The 24314-nt window shown below is 37.1% G+C and overlaps 1 protein-coding gene across 1 annotated transcript in view; it reads left to right on the top strand.

Moving 5' to 3' along the window:
- Nucleotides 1-24314, top strand: part of PLEKHH2 (pleckstrin homology domain containing, family H (with MyTH4 domain) member 2) — a 51506-nt gene that overhangs the window by 13084 nt on the left and 14108 nt on the right. The window contains exons 2-18 of the mRNA XM_009583064.1: nt 1490-1552; nt 2599-2748; nt 3199-3282; nt 4763-4844; nt 6669-6851; nt 8597-9585; nt 11129-11204; nt 11680-11774; nt 12407-12551; nt 14763-14899; nt 15963-16073; nt 16336-16422; nt 16945-17103; nt 17786-17866; nt 21470-21649; nt 22463-22571; nt 22675-22787. Coding sequence (XP_009581359.1) covers nt 1490-1552; nt 2599-2748; nt 3199-3282; nt 4763-4844; nt 6669-6851; nt 8597-9585; nt 11129-11204; nt 11680-11774; nt 12407-12551; nt 14763-14899; nt 15963-16073; nt 16336-16422; nt 16945-17103; nt 17786-17866; nt 21470-21649; nt 22463-22571; nt 22675-22787 — 2844 coding nt within the window. The remainder of the gene's footprint in view (nt 1-1489; nt 1553-2598; nt 2749-3198; nt 3283-4762; nt 4845-6668; nt 6852-8596; nt 9586-11128; nt 11205-11679; nt 11775-12406; nt 12552-14762; nt 14900-15962; nt 16074-16335; nt 16423-16944; nt 17104-17785; nt 17867-21469; nt 21650-22462; nt 22572-22674; nt 22788-24314) is intronic.

Raw genomic sequence — 24314 nt, 5'->3', positions numbered from 1 at the left:
GATGGAAAGTAACTTTAGAATTCAAAATTCTAAAAACTAAATTCAAAGTTAAAATCTCAACATAAAATTAAATACACGTGACGAGAGAGGAACAACGAAGGTTCATCTCCTCCTGTCCATCTGTCCAGACTGTTAGTATATGAGTGACTGGGATGATCATTTCCTTAGAACTGTTCTTGCAAAACAACTCACTGGGGACCCGACCGTAACCGTGCGTATTGTGAAATGTTTGTCGCTCTTGTATCAACAGTGTGTTGTGGTATTATGGTGTAGACTTTGGGGTTTTATATCATATGAGAAAGTACTAGCAGGTCAGTGACAGCGTTTTTGTATGTTAGTGAAAACTCATTTTCTCTGTTTTCAGTTTTTGGTTGATAGAAAATGATGACTCGGTGTCTTTGTCTGGATGAGGTGCTAAAAGTACACAAAACTGATTCATGTGATTGACAACATAATTGGGGAGGAAAAAAAAAGAGACAGAGAAAAATAAATTGAAAGACGCCAGAAATCGAGTACAAACAGGACAATGAGTCCTTAAGTTAAGAAATAACATATTAATTTCCTTAGGTACTTTCTAGTATGATTTCAAACCTCAGTTTACTTTTTAAAGAGTCATAATGGTATCATTCACCAAAATCAGACTAGAGAGCTCTTACCAAAATGTAACAACATGTTTTTAAAAAGTTTCTTTCCGGCCTCCTCTGTTCCACATTGTTGGAAAAGCCTTCAAAATAAATCATGTGAAATGCAGGGGTTTTCCGAGGCCTGGGGCAAAGGTTAAGCCTTTGATTTATTAGGCATCATTATAGTGTAACAGATCGGGGTCTCTCACCTCTCAAAAGGGACCTGCGCTCACTCCTCATGTTGTGCTGGTCTCTGTCTTTATCTATTTCTACTGTGGCTTTTCACATTTTTTTTCTGCATAGCACTTGGATCCACCATGTCTCTTCTGCCACATAGCTCCTTCTTTCACGCAGAGGGTGGAGGAGTCTGGGACGGGCCTCGTAGCACAATTCCTCCCAAAAGCTAAATTTGCCGACTTCAGAAGAATTAGTGGCCAAATTGTATAATGTGCCAAGTACCCTTTACTCTTGCCAGTTTTGGAAGGACATGAAGGAAGTTAGCACTTTCTAAGACTATGAGCCTGCATGAGGAAAGTTTCAGGGCTATTGTCAAAGGAATTTCTACTCTTGGTAGCAGGGAGAAAAAGCAGTATGTCATATAGCAGCCACAAAACTGTACTATGTAGAAAAGTTGTATTAATTTTTTTTTCTGTAGAAGAATCTTAACAATGTTTTAATACAGTCATAATGATGAATTTTCTTCCCAGTCTGACATGCTGTTTATCCTTTTATTTATTTTTATGCTCCTGCCAACAACCCATCTTTCTCTTTTTCAAAACAGACCATGAAAATATGTTTCACTGTGGTATTTCTGGTGATGGGCAGAAGGCATGGTCATTTTACTATATGTTTTTATGTATCTACAGATGCAGCAGCTTGAGAAACAAGTTATAGATGCTGATCGTCAAGCAGAGAGAGCTTTTCAGCAGGTATATATATAAATTGAAAAATATCTCCACTAGCTATGTGCATATTACTGTAATGAAGGGAAATTCAGAAAATTGCTATTTTTATTAAGTATTGCTCAAAAGGGAGAAGACACTTTCTTTTTACATCTATTGATTTGTCTTACCAGAGATGTTCTAACACCTTTCTCTGCTCACTATCCAGTTCAGTTCAATAAAGTCAAAGCTAAAAGCACGAATCAAAAATAGATACATGGAAGGAGCATGCATCATTGATGCATCACGAGTCTTTGATATATGAAGCACATGGAAACAAAAGGGAGAGGAAACAGTGACCTATTTTAGAAAATCTGTAAGAAAATAAAACGAGGCTGTCAAATACAGTCTCTAAATAGGATTATTCTATGTTGTTTGTTCTTCTTGTAAAAGTTACATCATCTAAAGAATGATATCCTGGCTAAATATTTAACCAAAGTTGCCTTTTGATTCCAAATGGCAGATATAGCTACTGCAGACATTTTATGAACATTCCTGGTATTCCCTAAAAATCCTTCGTATCCTACTGAGACAGACAGAAACTGAAAATTGTAAGAACAAAAATGTTCATGTACTAATTTGGAGTTAGAAAACATTCCTGACTATAAGCCAAGTACTTTTAGCCATTTTTTAGAACGCTTCTGATAATTTGTTGGGGTTTTTTTACACTGTGCAATTGTTTATTTATTAAGACGTTGTTTATTAAGCCCAACAACAGCTCCCTATACATAAATTGCATTCTTCCCATACTGGTGTTTCTAACAGCTTGTGTGTTGCAAACCTAGAAGCCTCTCACTAATACTAACAAAATCTGTATAAGGTCTATCAGTGTTTTGCCAGTCCTATTGGTATTAGATGCATAGGGAGACATAACGAACTGTGGAATTTCTTCTCAAATAGGCCTCAGAACTTTGCAGGGTTATCTTGAATCTTAAGTGTGGGGGCAATATTAACAGTCCATTTTGTGGTTAAATTACTACCTTTAGCTTCGGGTATTATGTTTCTTAAAGTCTTATGTTTGACCTTCCAAATAGGTGCAGGTCATGGAAGAAAAATTAAAAGCAGCTAATGTTCAAACGAGCGAATCAGAAACCAGGTTGTATAAGAGATGTCAAGATCTGGAGATCCTGATACAAGATAAAAATGACATAATACAAAAATTGGAGCAACAACTTGAAGAACAGGTCAGAAATAATGGTGTTACAAAAGATGAGCATCAAGTCTATTCTTAATTACACAAAAGGAAAATAAATATTAAGATCAATAGAGGACAGAAAAATTTAGCATTATTTCTGTTGTTTGATTAAAGAGGTTCCCATTAGAAGTATATAATTTGAATAAGGCTTATTTACTTGCAAATTATGCTCTGGCTTCCTTTGAAAGAACACCTAACTTTTAAGAGGGGAAAGATATTCTTCCTCTTCACTGTCTCCTCTGAAGAGCTTTCATTCTTCCTAGAGGAAAGAGGAACAGCAGCCTCTGTGAAGGGCCTATTCATCATCTTTTTAAAAATCACCATATATTGCCCAGGAGACTGAATTACTTCAAGCAATCTTAGGATTTGTGTCTGAAGATACTACTCAGGCAGACTATAATACTCAGTGGAAAATATGCTTATGTCAATTTTTTTCCAGAAGCAAGTAAGACTGCAAGAAGCAAAAATCATAGAAGAAAAAGCAGCTAAAATAAAAGAATGGGTGACAGTCAAGCTCCATGAGGTATAACTCTTGCTACAGTACTTATATAGAAAATACAATGGTGTGACTGGATATCCCTTAGGCTTTTTGGCTCTTAAAGGGCTTTGTGTTAGAGTAAAAAAAAATGCTTCCCAGTTTCATTGATCTATACAGTTATTTGCTTGAAAGAGGAAAAATGAAAACAACACCACAGAGGGCAGAGTATCCATGTCACTTAAATTCTGATGTCTAATTTGGTCAGCTAGTATATCTGGGTCCTCTTTATGGAGGAAAGGCCCAGAACTGCTCTCTGGAAGGTGTACTTATCTCCACTAATTGAGAGAGATTAGCTGGCAAACTGAGCTTGCTCAAGCAGATGCCTGAAGTGTGAATAATCTCCAGAAAGCCGACCAAGTCTGCTGGGGCCTGGCAGAAAAAAGCACTTGATCATTTTTTATTTTCCAATGCCCACAGCACTCTTAGTCATGAATAGTTTCAGGGGCACCAGGTCTATTCCCAAAAGAGACTAGTTGTCTCCCATGTTTTTCTGCTGCGGTGAGATAACCATGTCTTTGCCCTGCCTAAGGCTGCCGGTTTTGGTGTGCAGCTGTGCTTTCTCCTCCTTGCGTGTATAAAATCTGAAGTTGTCTGTAAAAGTTAAAATCCTACTCTGTTGTGGTTAACTGGAAATTATACTCACTCCAATTGAAAAACAATTAAATTATTATTTTAAAGTAGGAAACCAGAAGTAACATTTACTATCGGTCTGCAAGGGGAGTTTTTGAAATCATTTAATAAAAATGCAATTAAGTTTAGCTAAAATTATCTTGAAAAAGTTTGGACAAAATCAAATATGACTCAAACTATTTACTTAGTTTGAAATATGGAGAATCTCAAGCCAATTTCACAGAGGTGGCTAGGTGTCACCCAATGGGAAATGGAATTGCTGGCTCCCCTCTGTGTGATATGGGATACTCAGATTCACATCTTCTCTTTGCCTAATTCGGAGCAGGACTTTGAACCAACATGTTTTACCTCCTCGTAGTGGGCGACAGCAATGAATTGTTGGGTTTTTTCTTCCTGTAGAAGGTCTTCTGCTCTGTATAAAGTTTTTTGTTACCTATTTTTTTAATTTTTGCTGTGGGATGGTCGGAGGCATTAGCACTGTCATTCCCTCTAATTCCACTGCTTGCTCCCGGGTTTGCCAAGTGGTGCAAAAGTTTGTAATTCTAGTCCTCTGCTTTTATTAAAAATGCCAATGCAAGGCTTTTTAAAGCAGTCTTGGGTTTGCTTGGTTAGGGGAATGATTTTAACAGAAGTTGAGCAAATAATCATCGCAGGGAGTTTCATTGTTCAGAATAAACAAATGCCTAGACTGGCATTAAGAGAAGTAGCAGAGAGGAGCTTACCATTTGAACTAGCTTTATCCTTAGATAGGTAGAAATCCAGAGAAAATCTAAATGATGTAATGACTTTAAAAATTGCTTCACCAATGGATGAGATTACATTTATATGCTTTTAGTTAGAGGTGGAAAATCAGAACCTTCGCTTGATCAACCAAAAGCAAACCAAAGAGATGAAAACAGTACAATCTAAACTGCAAGGTAAATGTACAAATCTTCTAAAAACTTCTCTGTATGTGGCATACTTCTTTCTATTCCCTGTTAATTTGTGCATCCACATAATTGAAATATTCTGTGAAATCACAAAGATTTCAGTTAGTATGAATTGACATCAGAGTGAGTGTACATGAAGGTGCTAGGCAAGCAATAATTTAATTTTTATTAAAAAGACACGCAGACAAACCACAACTGGTTTTTGTTTGGTGAACAGGTATCTCTGTTATTTAAGAGGTTCTGCAAATAGTAAGAATTGACTGGATTTATGTCAGATCTTTGCTTTTACTTCTTTATAGCATAGGTAGCCCTAGCACTGTTAAGGAATAGATGAACGTCAGTCTGCATCTGCTTTTTCTAGCAAATGCTCAGCTGGGAAGCAGAATTCTGATCAGATTTTTTTAATTACTACATTTGACTACAATTCAGCCACAGTATCACGAGGTTCCTCTCGAAGTGGATATAGTTAATTTAAAAATCATAAAATGTAAATATGGGAAAGAGGAATATCCCCTCCAAAGAGCATTATTACACATTAATCAAAGTTGAATTTTATTTGCCACCATGTTGTCTGTTCACCAACTTTATTAAGTCTCTCTGAAGGTTCCCACAGTCCTCTCCATACTTAGTTGACCTGACAACTTACTGTCATCTGAAAATCTTGTTAGTTTGCTACCTAGCCCTCATTTCTTGATAATGTATCTCATGTATATATGTACATACACAGACATTTAGAAATGTGTGTATATGTGTGTATATATATGTGTGTGTATACATGTAATATGCATAATATATGAAAATATAAATATTTACAAAATACATACATACGTACACAATATGAAGCTTTTAAACTAAGATGCACCTCTCTGTTAATGAGGAAACTGGATTGATTTGTTTCTTTGCTATTTTTTGATCAGTAGCAATTCTATATACTTCAGCACTTAACAGCTTTAGTCATCCTCTTCTGAGAGATCTTTTCAAAGGCTTTTTGAGACACTAAGAATTTGTCAACTGGTTTTCAACACATATTTACTGATATGCTCAAAAATATTAAGAAACTTATTACCATTTGCAGTGTCCATGCTGGCAACAGGCTATAAATTATGATCATGTGGTACTGTTTTAAACAGTTTACAGGTATGGTTAAAGGGCCTTTTGTTCCTGGATCTGCCACAGAACTTTTTATAAACAGGAATGGACAGCATTCTTTCATATCAGTTTCTGGCAGAATAGCTGTCCCTAAGGACGGTTTTCATATTCTCGAGGCAGTTAATCATTTTATGCTTTCACCTTCTCTTGAAGCCCTCCATATATACCTTCTAAGCCTGGTAACTTACTCCTTTATATTTGCTGTAGCACCTATTACAGATTCTCTTAATATTTTTCTCTGAAGGGAAGGCTGCCACATATTTTAATACTATTGTTTTACAGTTTTTCCCATATTATATATCCTAGACCAATCCACAGGTTTAAGTTCAGCCACAGCAGAATAGAATCAGGTATTTCCACTAGGTTTTCATTCTGTGTTAAGTGCATGTTTTATGTCTTATTGCTGTGAAATTGTTAAAAGAGATTTTTTTTCTTTCTATACTAAAAAAATCAATCTTTAAGAACTAGAAATGTATCTCTGGGTTTCTTTTGAAATGAGGAGGTATCAGGTAGATTTTTATTCCTATAATAAATTTTTTATTATCTTTTGGCTAAATTTTAGTTATCTTAAAAAAAAACCAACTTTACACTGCAGAGTAAAGAGACCAGTAGCATAGCTTGCTGTATCCCATTAACACAAGATTTCTGAATTACTTTCTTCAGAAGCTACGGGCAAGAAATCTGTTACTTCAGCACAAAAACCTGGAGAGTGTCAGCGACTGAGCAGTTTGACTTTTGGATGCTTTTCAAATAGAGCAAGAAGTCCTCAGCCATCTCCTAAGTTTGAAGAAATAAGCAAGTCTTCATCTAAAGAGTCAGACTACACTGAAGGCAAAAACATGCTAGGTACTTAGTCACCAATTCTGCCATTTTATTCTGACACAGGTGTAAAACTAAAATCAACAACTATGTCCGTGTATCCAAACCAGCTGCTTTCAAAGTACATAGCAGTAGTCTCTCGCTCTTTAATGCTAGTCTCTATTAGTAGGAGGAAATCCTGTTGAGCACTAGAGTCTCCATAATACCACTAACATATTGTTTGGTAGCATGCAATGGCTGACGGGTGGTTTGGCTGCAAAGGAAAGAATTTGTTGTGGCCCAGGTTTGCTCCACAGTAGCGTAAGGAGTTTAAGGCTGCCAGTTCCCCAGGATGTTTTTATGCCTGTGTAGAGTCTCACCCAAGTCCAGTTTCTGTATATTTTACTTATGTTATCACTGGTGTCCCAGTGTTCGTTTTATGCCCTAACTCAACAAGATCGGCTCAGTAATCTTACATTAGTATGATCAAGGTCAGAAAAAACAGAAGAGTCTCAGGCATCTTTTCGCACCATTGTTTCCTGTCCGAAGAAGGAGAAAGCTCCCTGATCAGTTCATACAATTTCCCCCACAAGCCCTGAAATCTGGCAATGCCAGCAAATTGGTGTGCTGTTATGCTATTATAATCATAAGCAAGTCCGTTGCAGCTTGCTGCCTCCCTTAAGCAATGACAAGCCCAGGAAGTAGACTGTTGCTCTGGTCCTTCGCTTGAGTCCCACAGTGCTATTCATGACTTCAGCATTTTCTCCACAGTTAATCAGGTACCCAAAATTGCAAGTTGACATCTGTAGAAAATCAGAAACTGAACTAGTTCCTATTAATATTTTGTATATTTATATGACGCCAAGTTCATTATAAAGGTGGGTATATATTATTATTTCCATTTTTATAGATGAGGAAATCGACGTAACAATTTTTTTTAAAGGGAAAGGATAAGAAGTAGAACCTAGATGGAAACAGATCAACTTTTGTGATTTCATTGCTTTAATGTGGACTAAATTAAAATCTTTGGCTTATCCAATCCACTTTAACTTCATACAGCTATTGACCATTAACTTTTCCAAGTGTCTGTGTAGAAGAATCCTAGTTCTTGTATCTGTTTTAACTCAGGGGGAGCACATAGGCCTCACTGACACACTGCAAGCTATAGCTCTCCCTTGCAAAACCAGGTAAAAGTGAACAGCATAAGCAAAGCTATTTTTAATTTTCCCTAAGCATTTTTCATAAGCCTGTCTTGTGTATCTTAAGCATTCACACTGGGAATACAATAATAGCTTGCAGAAGAAATTTCTGTATATAAACACTGTAGAAATGCTCAGAATACCTGATTTGTTAATGTAAATCTCTTCTGGCAAGCTTTTACTAAGCTTTGATTTTCCTTAGATTTAATAAAGCAGCTAAATTTATATGCCCTCTTGAGCCTTTTTTTGATTTTTTGTTTTGGGGTTGTTTTTTGTTTTCATACATATCTGGTTTACTTTAAAATATGGCTTCACTCTGCTCATCTTTACATTTATTGCCATTTTAGTTTGGCTAAAACTTTGAGTAATGTCATTAGAGTTTTTTGGCAAACATCATTGCAACTTCAGTTGCATTAAAAAATTTATAATAATTTTCGTAAGTTTTATTATTTACAATATTCAAAAAACTTAAATGTGCTTACACATTTGAAATTATTACCTACTTACTATTTGCACGTGTACGTGATGACAAAATCCTTCAGCAGCCAAGTTTGCTAAAGTAATTTTCTCATGTTCATTGTATTTCTCCTCTAGAGAAGGATATCCTGGAAACTACCTTTGCTGGTCCTGCACATGAGAGCAATACAGGTCAGAAGTCATTGCAACAAAGTTCCTCTGGATCAGGGCAGAACAAAAATGTGAGAACGAGCTGTTCATCCAAAGACATAGACAGCGACATGTCAAAGAACTCCTGCACTACCGGCAGTGACTGGAGCTCAGATGAGGATGGAGGAGAGAATAAAGGACTGAAATCCAGGTGTGCATCAACTCTCTCAAGCCACACATCTGAAGAGAATGCAAGGTACAGTAGAATGGGGAGTGAAATGTATTTGACAGCATCTGATGACAGTAGTTCTCTGTTTGAAGAAGAGAGTTTTGGTGTTCAGAGGACTCAGCACAAGAAGTTATACTCCTGGCAGCAAGGGTCCCAAAGAAAAGGCCAGAACAATCCAGGTGGAAAGTGCAACTCTGATTTCACAAGTAAAAAGAAAGACCAAGATAGTTCTTCAGATGAACTGAATAAGAAATTTCAATCTCAGAGACTAGATTATTCATCCTCATCCAGTGAGGCAAATACCCCAAGTCCAATTTTAACCCCTGCTCTGACACCCAAACACCCAATTCTAGCAACTTCTGCAGGTTCTGAATGCAAAACGCTGTCAGATTCTCCCTCAAGTTTGCCACCTCCAAAGTTACGGACTCCTAATGTGTTTAGTATAAATTCAGCATTAGCAAAGAAACATCTAAGCCAGCCCCAGCTGAGTTCTGACAGAATGTTTGGTAGAAATAGAAATGCCATAAGCATGATACGTCCGTGGAGACCTCAGGAAACAGACATCGATCTGGTGGATGGAGAAGATACTGATATTTTAGAGAAAATGGAGATTGGCTGTGATGAAGGAGTGTTTACCTATGACTGCACTGAAGCACAAAATGCTGAAGCCCAGGAACCTTGTGATACGACGAAAAAGGGTGCTAGCAACAAACCTCCAACCCCTCCATTACATCGGTTTCCTTCCTGGGTAAGTGTAATGATAGATATTTTTCCTCCTGGTGAAACTAACTCATTTTTGTGCTTCTCTTCTATGATTTTTGTTGCTTCTACCTTTGTCATTCTATTTTTGATGACAAGACAGGACATTACCTTAACTGCAGCTAGGAGGACAAACTCAGAAGCAAGTTTGATTTGAAGCACAGCATTTCTGCTGTTGAAAAACATGGTCACTATTTTTGTAGATAAGACCAATTTTTTTCATGTCACATCTAAGTTACGTATGTCTTTCTGAGTATGTCCAATGGGGTAATGCTTGCGACTGCATTCATTTATTTATCTTAACACCAATAAAGTCTGAGAGTGCTGGTGTCAGTGCCTTTGCTATAACCACTGTACCACTCACAACCTATACAATTAAGTCGACAGAAGACAGCTACAGACCATGGAAGTTATTGATCACGTTTCCAAGTAAAATTTTAAAGCCATTGTTGTGGTTTAACCTGGCAGGCAGCCAAACACCATGCAGCTGCTCACTCACTGCCCCCCCTCCCAGTAGGACAGGGAGAGAATCAGAAGGGTAAGAGCAAGAAAAACTCGTGGGTTGAGATAAGACAGTTTAATAGAACAGAAAAGGGAAAATAATAATAATAATGGTAGAATATACAAAATGAGTGATGCACAATGCAATTGCTCACCACCCGCACTGACCAATAACCAAGTAGCGATCGGTACTTCCTGGATCACGCCTACCGTTCATATACTGAGCATGATATCACATGGTATGGAATACCCCGTTGGCCAGCTGGGCTAGCTGTCCTGGCTGTGCTTCCTACCAACGCTTGTTTTGGTTTGTTTTTTTTTTTTTTTTGCTTGAGCTGAATGTCCTTGACTAGCAGGGTACTTGGCAACAACTGAAAACATCAGTGTGTTAGCCACATTCTTCTCATACTAAATCCAAAACACAGCACTAGGAATAAATTTAACTCTATCCCAGCTGAAACCAGGACAGCCGTCAATCAGGGAACTAAAGTAGATATTAATACTTCTTACACAAAATCCAAAATTAACTGTGTCTAGACTCACTGATTCTGTAGTTCCATAGTCAGAGATTTATTAATGATTCAGAGATGAATAATGCGTTAATGTAACAGCTTTTCTATGTATATATTTTAGTGCATATTTTTTCGTTATAGATTTTCTTAATGTGGCATACAAAACTGTTGAAAAGTTGCCTCCATAATGGCATTTCTCTGTTCTTAACATGCAATCTTCCATTAAGAAATATTCTCACTATAGCTTCTTTGGCCCCCGATAATAGTATTTTTAAAAAGAAGTTACCTATAAGGGCAAGCACTGTGTGAAAAAAGGTTGAAACAGACTATGGGTGTAGTGGGTATGGCATATAAAAGAAGGATGCATTTTTGAGCTGCTACTGATGACACCATTTTATCAACCACTTCATTACATGGTTGTACTAAAACAAAGACTGGGAGGCTATGGGGAGGCTAAACAGAAGAAAAGTAATTGTTGTGTTTTAATTATCTACCATCAAATCCATTCTGCTCATACAGGAAAGCAGAATTTATGCTGTAGCCAAATCTGGTTTAAGGATGTCTGAAGCTTTCACCATGGAATCTCTTAACAAAAGTAAGTGGTTTAGCTGTTCATTGTCTCATGAACAAAAATTCTCTTTCTATGGTGATTTGTAAGCAAGGACCAAATGTCCCATGTTCCTCTAAGATACTTTTATGGAGATTTAGTTATCTGCTATTTAACACCTAGACAATCATTGGTTATCTTTCCACTGTATTCTGTTACCTTGCCTCTTGACTTTGTGCTGAATTTGTACTTTGTTTGCTCCAGTTTTCTTTGCAATTCACTTTGAAGATTCTATACCAGGTACCAAGGTAAGAGATGGTACTTTCAATTTAAAAAGGGTTAGTGGTCATGACTACAATTTACTTACATTCCTTAAAACCATTGTAAATTTCAAAAAGCTATAAATCTCACGTCCAAAACAGTTCAGGAGTTAGTTTGCGTTTCATAGCAGTTATACAATTAGAATTTGGTTAATTGAGGGGTAAATTAGGAAGGTCATTTATACAATATGTTGCTTTTTTAGGTGCTGTTTCACTAACTTCGTACTCCATATCTGGATTATATACATCTCTGATATATAAGAACATGACCACTCCTGTCTACACCACTTTGAAAGGGGTAACTGTATTACTGTTTAAAGGAAATTTTTAAATACCATTAGGCTTCACATCCAGGAACTTGCTGTTTCACATTTGATGCTACCATGCCAAATATGTCATAAGATGATGTTTAGAGATCACAGAACCCCAGAAGTAATGGAAATGTCAAATAGCTGGAAAAAAATTATTGCTGCTTATAAAATGTTACTAGCCCAGGTCAGTTCTTCTTAGGTTCCTTGCTGATGTTTTCCAAAGGCTTGTTAATTATTAAACAGAGCCACATGGTGTTCAATGCCATAATTAAAAGTGTGTGTGTGTAGAAATGTTTTTGTGTCAGTGCCAAAGCTGTTTATAATCAGATAGCCAGCAGTAACTAATCACAGCATTGTTTGTTTTCTGGCAGCCTTTTGTGATTTGGGAGGACCCATGCCTTGAGCTACCTCAGGTTTCTATTTTAAAGTGTGGGGGTGGTTGAGGATACAGAGGGCAGAGGGAATTCAGTTTTACCTTGATATTTGTGTGCCAAAATTTACAACCCAAGTAAGAACAGCTTTGAATGTTAAGAAGCTAGCAGAGCTCTGCTACGGTACAAAGGAAATGACTGATACCCTTTATGCAAGGTATCAAAGAATGTTGTGTTAATTTCTGCAGAAAGCAACTCAAATAAGCAACAGCCCATTTATAGATGAGTCATCAGGATCTGAGGAAGAAGACAGCTCTCGGTCCAGCTCGAGGACTTCTGAGTCTGATTCTCGAAGCAGAATTGGTCCGGGTAGTCCTCGGGCTATGAAACGAGGTAGGCAAAAACTGTAAGAAGGAGTAACTTCTGGGAAGTTTGGAAAACTAGGCAGTTTACATGATCTTCTTAGAAATTGATTTCTTCCTTAAACAGCATGGACATCTTAAATCTATGCTTTTATCTCAGCTATCAAAGCCTAGATCTATTATTCAAGCAGGAAAAAGGACGGTTGCACATGGCTCTCTTTTTATTGCTGTTATTATAGATGTCTTTTTAAGGCATTAATCTAGTAGCTGGCTGTTGTCAGGAGGGAAAAGTGACTTGTACATCTAAAGCAAGAAGCTCTATTCTATCTATACTCTGTCATGCCAAGGACCTCTTATGACCTTTAACTGTAGGTAGGTAAAAATGACCTAGAAAAAAGTAATTGCCGTCAGAAGAAAAACCCACATATATTGACATGTATAAAACAAAGTAACAGTTTCACGTGATCAGAAAGCACGTGGAAAAGTTCCCTCAACAGAGTATTTGGTTCTGTCATCTCATGCGGTAAAGGATTTATTTCATTTTTACAGTGATTGTCTCAAGGTCCTGTTCAAAGATCTAGTTAAAACACTTGAATCCAGTAATGTTCTGTCTTCTGCGGAAGACAATCTCACAGCTGTAGGTAACTGTGTGTTTTCATCTGCAGAATGAAAATAATATGCTTCATAACATTGAAAGATAAAATGCTTCCTCATGGGGTGACAGTATCAGTGTTATATCCCTGTGAGTATTTCTTCACTGGGTAAACCAAGGGAGACTAAGATCTAAGATCCCAGTGCGGCTGAGAGTTAAGATCCTTCACTATACGTTGCTTTAGAAATGCAAAATAACATTCAGTAGTCTCCGTTATACATGTTAAAATCCCTGTTAGCAGGAGCTCCACTCTGTCACACTTGAGCAGGTAGATAGAGCCACTGGTTCACTAGCAGTTTTCCAGTGCCAGCCACACATGGCGTCGAGTCCTCTTTTCAGTGATGCAGTTACAGTTTTGCTACATTAGTGTGAAAAGGACCCATTGTTCCTGCTTCCCAGCAGCTCCATCTTGCTGAGCAAAAACCAGTGCCATGGCTGCAGATGCATCTCATGTTATATGCTTGCACAACAGGAAAGATAAATTAGCTAATCTAATAGCTGGTTTCACCTACAATTTATATCCGTGTCTGTAAAATGGAACCATTCCTTTTGTTCGTGCTTTCTTCTCATAAAATAGTCCTTGCATTGTTTCATGCATGGAAACCTTTCTTAGCCACAAAACACATATGTACGTATCTTTGTTGAGATCACATTGTTTAAAAATCTAGGCCGTCACAGATTTCACTAGGCGCGTAATTAGCTTGCTGCATATTTGTTATTAAAGATCCTACATGAGAAGAGAAAAACCCACTCTAAAAGCCCAGGTGGCATACCAAAGCAATAAATGAGAAAAGCTTTTTTTTTTTAAATAAAATTGGCAAATGAGTTTGGAGATTAACGAAACAAAGTAAAAAAGGCATCTTGATTTCAATCTTGGAGAGTAACCTTTCAGAGTAGAACATTAGTCCTTACAAAAGGACATGTTCATGTGTTTGAAAATCATTATTTCTATGATGAGTAAGGGAGGAGTTTTAATTTTTATTGTTGATTCACTAGAATTGAAAACAGGGTACCTTTTTTCTCAGGATTAAAGCTAATAAACTCTAAAAAAAATCCTGAAATCTGGAATTCAGATTTTCAGAAAACATCAGTATAACAATTCATACTAATTGCAAAATAAGGACAGTCACCTACAGCTTCAACATATAGCAGATCTTGAGCATAGCTTCTTAGTACACAAGCAGTTGCATGAGAAATCCAGATACCAGAACGAATGATAGAAAGGGGAAGAGGAAAGTTGCTTACTTTAATTAAAGATCCTGTATTCGTTTTCTAGGGAATGAGTATGATGCATGACACTAACTCCCTCCTTAAAAAAGCTGTAGTAATATAACAGAAGACATTTATTTGTTGTTTCATTCACTTCATTCACAGACTTAAACTCTGTTTAATTATGAAGAAAATGGGATTCAGATATTAGCACTGTGCTAACAGTTCGATATGTTGATATTGATTCCTGATGGATTTATGTTGATACTTGTGTTTGCCTGGAGATCTACTCAGATATTCTTTCTGCATGGATATTCTGATCTCATTTTTTTCTAACGTAATAAAAAAATACAAAGAACCATCTTTCTTCTTTTAACGCAGGTGTGTCTCTGTCTTCTGTAACCTCAGAAAGTGATTATGCTATTCCTCCAGATGCATATTCAGTAGATACAGACTATTCAGAGCCAGAGCAGAAACTTCCTAAGACCTCTTCCTCATCTAGTGATAATGGAAAAAACGTGAGTACTGAAGTTCTGTGAAGAAATGTACCTGTGGTGCTGTATGTATATTTATGTTCAAAGACTGCTACCAAATCTCTATATTCAGTCTTGCTGATTCAGAGACTGCCTTATGAGCACAAATAGCAAAATATACCAACAATAAGTTAGCCATGTAAGACTATAACAATTGAAGGAAAGTGGAGGATAATTCTGAGCTTTCTATATAGTGAATGGAAATAGGTAGACAACTCCAGAAGACAATTCAAAGCACTTAAGAATTTCCTTTCTTGAAACCATAATCAGCTTAAAATTATTTGAATACTCAGGGAATAGAAGGGCATTCCACTGAAGGAGTTGGAGGCATCACTAGAAATCTAAGTGCAGTAATACGTTTCTACAGTTTCCTCATACAGGGAAAACTTGACGCATCAAAGAAATCATAAGTAGAGCAACATGTGAGGACAGGTCAAAGAAACCAAACCATTATGGGGTATTGGTCTGTCTCTGGGAGTTTTTTAATGGCCTGTGTTAGTAGTTAGTGTCTTAACATACAAGTGGATTGACTGCCTGGTGATGAAGATAATTTATTTTAAGCTTTCTTCATAGAGCAAAACTGTGAACTCTGTTTAGTGTACATACTAAAAGTATGTCTGTGTGGAGCTCTGAATTACACTGCCTTATATTTGGTCTGCAGGTTAGGCCCTGAAGTTGGGAAAAAACTATATTTACATTGTATTCATTTTGTTCCTTGTTTAATATAAATAATCAGAAAATAAAATCGGGAATCATCATATTCTTCATTCTTTTGTATAGTTCTGGGCAAATCACTTAATCTCCTTCATGTTCTGTAACTGTAAGTAGGGATATTAATTTGTTATCCCACGTGCATGGCATTTGTCTTAATTGATGCTTGTAAAAACTTTGTCATTGGACTAAAAGTCTCATGAAATACTGTAGTTATTATTTAGCATGCTTTTAAGTCATTAAAGTATCTCTCTGTGTGTATATTCATACATATCTCTGAGGGGTATAGGTATATATTTGTACCTAACTACTTTTTATCTAACTTCTAAATAATCAGGAACCTTTGGAAAAATCTGGATATCTGTTAAAAATGGGTGGTAAAGTAAAGACCTGGAAACGACGGTGGTTTGTGCTTAAAGGAGGCGAATTACTATACTACAAATCTCCAGTAAGTACCTGTAACTTATTTGCTGTTTAATATTAGATTGTTTTTACTGAGAATGTAGGGCTGCTAGAAAGAAAAGAAATGCATTCCTGGTGTCTGAGCTGTTAGAGAGTGATTCATGACTCAGTTCCTCAAGAGGTGTACAAGGTACTCAATGTCTAACTAGGAAGTATTTATCAAGATTAATGTTTAAATGAGTTCTATAGTTATTTATTGCTATTGGTTGGTAGATTTAAAATACTCTTTTTCTATTCTTTCTGTACAGAGTGATGTCATTCGAAAACCTCAAGGTCAAATTGAGCTAAATGCATCTAGCCACATTGAAAGGGGTGATGGAAAACAAACAATTCAGGTGCCTGCTTTTCTCATCTGTGTTTCAGTGGGTATTTATTTTCTCCATCCCTAAAACCGACCCCCTGTTCCAGTCCCTATTGGACTGGAAGTCCAAGTGTGGACTTGGAATTAATCATGCCCTTTGTTTGAAATCGAAGGATCATTTCAGTTACAGAAACTATAGAAAGGACTACACGTAGTCTTGTTTGCATTGCTGCAAAGGTCAGATCATCACATATGAGATATAAATAAAGAGAGTAGTCTTGGGGCCAGCTATTAGAGTTGAGAGAAGTTGTTTGAAAGGAGATAAATTGAGTTTTCTCAACTCTGCTGTCCTGGAACTTTTCAGATAAAGCCTTAGAAGGCATGAGTCTGTCTGCTCTGCCTGGCCACCGAATGTTTCATTAATGAAAAGTGATTTGGGAAAAATAAATCCCTTAAAGCTGTGAAACTACACTGGGTACTATATGTTACAACCCCCACACTGTGGGGTTGAATATATAATGTTCTTAAAGCTCAAGACTCTTCTGTTACTACATAGCTGACCACAGAAAAACGAACATACTACTTGACTGCAGATTCTCCTAACATCTTAGAAGAATGGATCAAAGTACTACAGAATGTTCTTAAAATACAGGCTGCCAGTCCACTTTTCATACAGTCTGAAATCAAGCCAACCATGAAAGGATTACTTACAAAGGTAGGAACACTCTTCTTCCCCCAAACTGCTTTATTCCATATTTCTTAAGAATAGTATCTAGATGAAAATGGCTCTGCAATAAAATAAATATAAGCAAAACAGACATGTATTCACTTTCCCAGTACTTTACAATGTGAACAATCCAGAAGGACTACCAACTCACCTACTTTGGCAATATTTTTATTCTGGTTGTTTGATTCGGTTTGGTTTTTCTTTTTGTCTTTTTAATTCATTAGTTCCTGTGTTGAGTTCTCCATTTGCACTTCAGTGGTATTCTAGGTCAGCATGGTACTTTGACACATGCATAAGTTTCAGTATTATTTCAGTGCAGTGCTCTCTTTTTCAGTATTATTCACTGGGACAGATTATTTCAAGAAAATAAAAATACTGTATAAAAGGAATTTTTGTCTTTCAATTCTTTATTTTCCTCAACTTCCACTACCTTAGGCCTGAGCCAAAGCCAAATGAAAAACTCACGTTGGCTTTACTGGGCTTTGGACCAGCATCTAATGCTTTAATTCTTATGCCCTTAATAGAGTTATGCAGTTTTAATTATTTGTCTAGTAATGTGGAAAAGAATTTGAGCCAAGACATTTATTCCCAACATCACCAAAGTTCAGAGATGGTGAAATGTAGTCCCTATTTCTCTGGCTTACTTGTTCCTAATGTTCTGTAATTTCAGGTGAAACATGGATATTCCAAAATAGTTTGGTGTACCCTAGTTGGAAAAATTCTGTATTATTTCCGTAATCAAGAAGACAAGGTAGGTCCCTTACTTGTTTCCTCAGTGAATGGAAGATAACATACTGAAGTAGATTTTAAACCATAAGTTACAGCTTTATTAAGGTACAGTTGGCCTGGGTAGTTGTCGTGGTTTAACCCCAGCCGGCAACTAAGCCCCACACACCTGCTCGCTCACTCTCCCCTGGTGGGATGGGGGAGAGAATCAGAAGAGTAAAAGTGAGAAAACTCGTGGGTTGAGATAAAGACGGTTTAATAGGCAAAGCAAAAACCGCGTACGCAACCAAAGCAAAACAAGGAATTCATTCACCAGTTCCCATCGGCAGGCAGGTGTTCAGCCATCTCCAGGAAAGCAGGGCTCCATCGCACGTAACGATGACTTGGGAAGACAAATGCCATCACTCCGAACGTCCTCCCCTTTCTCCTTCTTCCCCCAGCTTTGTATGCTGAGCATGATGTCATATGGTATGGAATATCCCTTTGGTCAGTTGGGGTCAGCTGTCCCAGCTGTGTCCCCTCCCAACTTCTTGTGCACCCCCAGCCCGCTCCCTGGTGGGGTGGGGTGAGAAGCAGCAAAGGCCTTGACTCTGTGTAAGCACTGCTCAGCAGTAACAAAAACATCCCTGTGTTATCAACACTGTTTTCAGCACAAATCCAAAACACAGCCCCATACTAGCTACTGTGAAGAAAATTAACTCTACCCCAGCCAAAACCAGCACAGTAGTATATGCCCATTTTATCTTGATTACCAAACATTTAGACTTAACAGATTGTCAACTTGGAAGGTTCCTATCTAATAGACAGTAATCAAGGGCACGCCCATTGGTCTCCTTCTCCTATGGGACATGGTATATATTCTGCTGCTTCTTATCCCTAGCCGAAGGGGGATGCTGATTTGCTGACAGTCAGGTCTCCCTTTCTGACAGGCGTGAGACTCATCAGAAAAGACCTGGCTGTCATTTACTTCTGGAAGCTGACCCTTTCTAATGTATGTTTGCAGTGGGCAGTGACTGCAAGTTTCAAGAAATTAAATGTTCTTTTTATCCCTCTAATGATTTCCAAATCCTGTTCTTCGGTATGTCTAAGTGCCTCCACAGTCCTGCAAGAAAGGCAAAAAAAAAAAAAAACAAACGGGTAGGGTAGCAGGATGCAGAGTTCGCTGCTTTGCAGATGTGTGTCTGTGGGGGGGATCTCTTCCTGCTCCCCATCAGAATTATGGAAAAGGAGCTCACTGTCTACAACTGATGAGGTGCACAGAAATGGAGATGGAGAATGGCAAGAGAAAGGGAAGAGAAAATTAATTCTGAACCTTAGGGAAAATACTGTTTGAGGAAGAAAAAGAAGAAATGGGATCTAATCAGCTTTAAGTTAACCTCCCAACATCCCATACCCTGTAGGACACAAGGAGCTAAGAAGGAGCAAGACCTGACTCTTCCACATTGGGCCTGACCTTTAGTTCTCTACCCACACTTCTGAATATTGTCAGTCCTAATATTTCCAGTCATATTTATGTACAGAGACAGGACAAAGAACACCTCCCAGTCATACTTTTCACCTGTCCTTTTGCTTCCAAGGCATTGCATTTTGCCATCAAGAAACATCTTTTTAATGGAGGTGGGTCAGGAACAAGATTTTGGAAATGTCTACAAGAATTCTTGTTAATACTGCTGAGGTTATGAATATTTGATTCATAATCTTATTACTTAGCTCTAGTAAGACTGCTGACACTTGACAAAATGGTAGCAGTCCACTGAGCCATTATAACCCGTAACAGTTCAAAAAAATACAGAAAATCTCATTTATTACTTCTAATCTAGCCAAATAATCATACTGGATCCAGTAATTTGTAGTCTCTGTATAAAGCTAGTTATTCCCTTTGTTATCCTTTCCTTTTTTAGCCATTTTTTAAACATTCAGCTAAACCTTGTTTCTAGAACTATATGAGTAAGACACTAGTAACTATCCATCAAAATTTTTTATTTTAATTACTCTTTAAAAGTGTAATACAGGGCTGGGGAATCAAATGACTAAAGTATTAATCTCTAGCTCATCTTACAGAGACATTAAAATTAACTTGCATTTGCTCCTATGAAGATACCTTTTTTACCATTGAAGATTTTTGGGTTTTAGCACACCCTTTAGAAGCATCTAAGAAGTTTGCTGGGTTCTTGTGAATAATTCCCTCACATTTGGAACAAGTTTTGCTGCCCTTTTAAAGCAAAATTGAAACTAATTTGCCACCTTGTAATAGAATAAGAATTTAGCTTTTGTAAGCAGAATAGGTATGAAAAGTTTTCCAAAGCTAGTTCATTTCTAATGTTCAACAATTTGCTAATTAAAAACATGTTTGCTGTAGCTGAATGTGACTGTGCAGAAACAAATTACACAATCTGCAGTGGTTAATACAGTAATAGAGTCCATTTAATCGGCCTCCTTTCAAAATGGAACTCAAATTAAAAAATCAGCCAACTGTGTTTTAGTTAAACTTAGTGAATAAATCAGTCTTGACTGTTTTTATACGAAATGACGTCTCTTGATTCTCAGAATCTTATCTTGTTCAAAAAGTTGAATGCTTCAGAAGCACCACAGAAAATACAAATCACCACATGCATCTTTAAGCCTTTCTAGTGAGAACACTGGAATAAAGAGCCACCACTATGTGATGTTTCCTTCAAAATGATTATATTATTAACTGCTCACTTTATCGAATCACTATTCAAGAAACCCACCCTAGACTGAGTCAAACTTGCCAGCTGCTCTCAAGTATCGTATTTTCAATTTTTAAACAGTATTACTGAGAAGCTAAGAGTCAGCCTCATATACTTTTCACCGTTGTTGGTATTTCAAGACAACTTCAGGCTTACACTTGAATGTGGCACAAATAAGATGCTAGTTACTGTAGTGCCCTTCCATCCTCCTACTAAAGGGAAACATCCCTCTCTTTCTGCTGAATCACTAAGCATTGCTAGACTTCACAAACAATACAGAAACAATAGCATGCTGTATTTGTGTTCGTTGTGCCTTCCTGTTGATAATGACTATGAAATAATTACTTCTGTGTAAATTTCCTTTTGAATGGCTTTTTGTATAAAATATTTCCTGATAAATGATCATTACTACATATACAACTTAAGACTCAAGTACTGTGATCTATCAGACTGAAGAATGAAACCAGCTGAGAAGGTCTACCACACAAAAAATTTACCTTGTGAATTTATAGCATGAACAAAATAGATACATCAACACTACGCTGCTGTCCTTTGAAATGACAAGATTATTCTAGGCTTGACCCAGGGAAGTTTTGCTTGGAGCCAGGTGTGGAAACTCTGAAGAATTACTCCTCTTGCCCTAACAGACATTTATTGCCTTAACTAGGTACAGAAGCACACCTGGAAAAGAATTTTTAAAAATCTTACTTTCAGACTTTGGTACATATCATTCTCCTGCTGCTGTCTGCAATAGCTGGCTTATCTGACATTTCTTGGCCGGACTGAAAATTAGTAAATACAAATGGGTATTGATGGTAGTTCATGTTTTTCTTTCTATTTGTAGAATAAGAAATATAAAATTAGTGTGCACTGAAGCAAATATTTGCTCTCTCACCACTTCTGATACTTACTTCTAGTTTCCTCTTGGTCAAATCAAGCTTTTTGAGGCAAAGGTTGAAGAAGTTGATAGATCATGTGATTCTGATGAAGATTACGAGGCTAGTGGTCGCAGTTTATTATCAACACATTACACTGTTGTTATCCACCCCAAAGATCAAGGACCCACTTATCTTCTTATAGGATCCAAACATGAGAAGGTAACAAAAGGACTTTTTTATTGAGTTTCAGTAACACATCTATGAGTATGGTGCTGTGATATGAATATTTCTTAAAGAGGAGGAGGAGGAGGGGGACCTACAAGTCATCTGGCTTGTAGTTTGATATAATAAGCAAGGAGGAGGTCCTGCTTCATTAACATCGATCAGTTTGGCTGCAAACCAATACTACCGAGGCTAATCCTTTTTAAAATAGATGAAAATAAGCAGGCTTGCCTACATAAGGAGATGGTGCAGAATATCAAATATGCTGTAATTGGAGGATTTTGCTCACAGTACACTAACTTGTAGACAGACCTGTAGCAGACCTTCTTGAGACATCTTGAGATGCTGTTACCCATTTTCACTGATAAGACTAACAGTAGGGAAGACTGCCCTACTGAAGTGAAGGAGAAATGAGAGGTATGGTTAAATCATTTTTATTATTACTGCTTCATTGTTCTCAGGGAATCTTGTAGACCTCGTTTTGCTTTCTGGCCTTATCCCCAGGTTAGCAGGATCTGGCAGTGATAAGAAGGCACTTAACGTTAGCTTTCTGAAAAGGAAAGGAAGAATGCCCTGATAATTAGCCATGATTTCTGAGGGTAAGAGACTTCTGATGAGAGCCCTGTCCAATATTCCTTGCTTAGTATTTGTAACATAGAGACCATAAATATAGGTGTATTCAAACAATGGCAAACTCCTTTGGGCTTCAACGGGAGCGTATGGCAGAGTTTTAAATTGAGAGCAAAATCTTGATGAAGCAGCTCCTTCCAACACAGAATGAGTGAGCTGCTGTGTGTTTTTCTGCTTCAGGACACGTGGCTTTATCATCTGACAGTTGCAGCTGGAAGTACCAGTGTAAATGTTGGATCTGAGTTTGAACAACTTATTTGCAAATTACTAAATATGGAAGGCGATACCAGTAAGTTTGTTTTTGTTTCAGCATACTAATCTTCTAATACTTATTTACTGAATGTACTTATGAACTGAATTAATTGCAAAACCTCCGTATTTTATCTGCTTAGCTTCTCAGATTTGGAGACATCCTACCCTTTGCCACAGCAAAGAAGGAATAGCTTCCCCTCTTACAACATTGCCATCAGAAGCCTTGCAAACTGAAGCAATTAAATTATTTAAGGTAAAACCATAGCAGGTACCTTTTTTATTAACTGACTTACTATTTTAACTCTTAGCTAAAGAATGGCTATTAGTTGGCTTACTAGAGATGTTCAACAGATAAGGAAAAAGAAAAACCAAGTTTATTCTTACCTTTAGTGGAGGTAACTAATGGACAGTAGCAGAATGTCCCCATATTATTTCACCAAAGAGTATCACTTCCAATGTAAAGAGATCACTTCTAGCTGTGAGGGAGCCGTTTAGGCTTCAACTTTTGCCCTTTCTACTGAGGTTATTGATAAAGTGCGAGTTAGTAGAAAAATCCACAGCCATCATGGATGATAATAATTTCATCATTAAGTTCATAAGCCCCAGCGAACCTAACAGCATGGATGGATCTCTGTATTCAGAGAACTGTATCTGAAATACTATTTTTTCAGTTCGATTTCAGGAAGAACAAACGGTAGGCAAAAGTTTTGTTGTAGATACATTTAAATCAGCTAGAAGACATTTTAAAAATCGGAAGAAAAACGAAGAAAAGTTGAAGTTTAAGCAAGTCATGGATTATTTCAAATTGAGATAGAAGGCAGAGATTCTACTGCTCTTTTTGATAAAAAGAAAATCTTTTCTTCATATAAAGTAGCTATTCTTAAAAGACTGATTAGGTATCCTAGTAATGTAAATAGAGAAAATGTTACAGAGTAAAATTCTTGAAAGTATTTCACAACAGTTTTTTTTAATTCACTTTTAAAGATTTTCGTACACCTTTAGAAATATACATATGTATATCTCCCAGTAGTAGTGAAAAGGCTTTATGATTAAGAGATACATAATGGTTCATAGCTGCTGTGCCGTAGCTAGTTTCTTGAGAATTTTTGTATGGCAGTAAGACCTTATATCTTTCCCAGTGAAAGGCCAGATAGGTGGTTGATATCTATGAGAGGGAGTATGCTGCAATGCCATTAACCTTCTTCCTCTCTCCCGCCCTCACCCAGGTAAAACTACTCCTGAACGTTAACTAATACCCAGGCTATAAAGTCTGTTTCAGAGACAAAATAAAATTTTGCTGTTCCTCTTTCTGTACGTTGTGAAATAAATTACAAGTTGGAAGGCATGGAGCTTGAATAACTTTCTCCACAGAACTTATACAAGTCTAAAGACCAAATTCCCTGAAGCATCAACTATCTGGAGAATTTTGATGTAATGGTGCAGACCTGGAAAGGAATTCAAGACAAGCACCATATGTTCAGTCACAGCCACTTGTAGGCAAACTTTCCAGCTTGTTTATCTGAAATGTTTGACGCGTTTTAAAGAAGTACACCCATCTTATTTTCTGCAATCTTGCAGCATGAAAATTTAAAAGGGAATGTACTTCTCTGATAAAAATAAATTTATATCTATTTGGAAATCACTTCCTGAAATATATTTCAGACTTAATTCAAATCACAGACACTTGCCTAAAATAAATAAATAAGAGATTACTTGTATGACCTTTATTGAAACTTTGTATAAATCAGTTTAAAAGTCAGGTAGGGAATTGATTTAGAAA

This window comes from Fulmarus glacialis, unplaced genomic scaffold, assembly GCF_000690835.1.
Source record: "Fulmarus glacialis isolate BGI_N327 unplaced genomic scaffold, ASM69083v1 scaffold46468, whole genome shotgun sequence".
NCBI lineage: Eukaryota > Metazoa > Chordata > Aves > Procellariiformes > Procellariidae > Fulmarus > Fulmarus glacialis.
The sequence above is the reverse complement of the archived record's forward strand: the minus strand, read 5'-3'. Positions and strand labels throughout refer to the sequence as shown.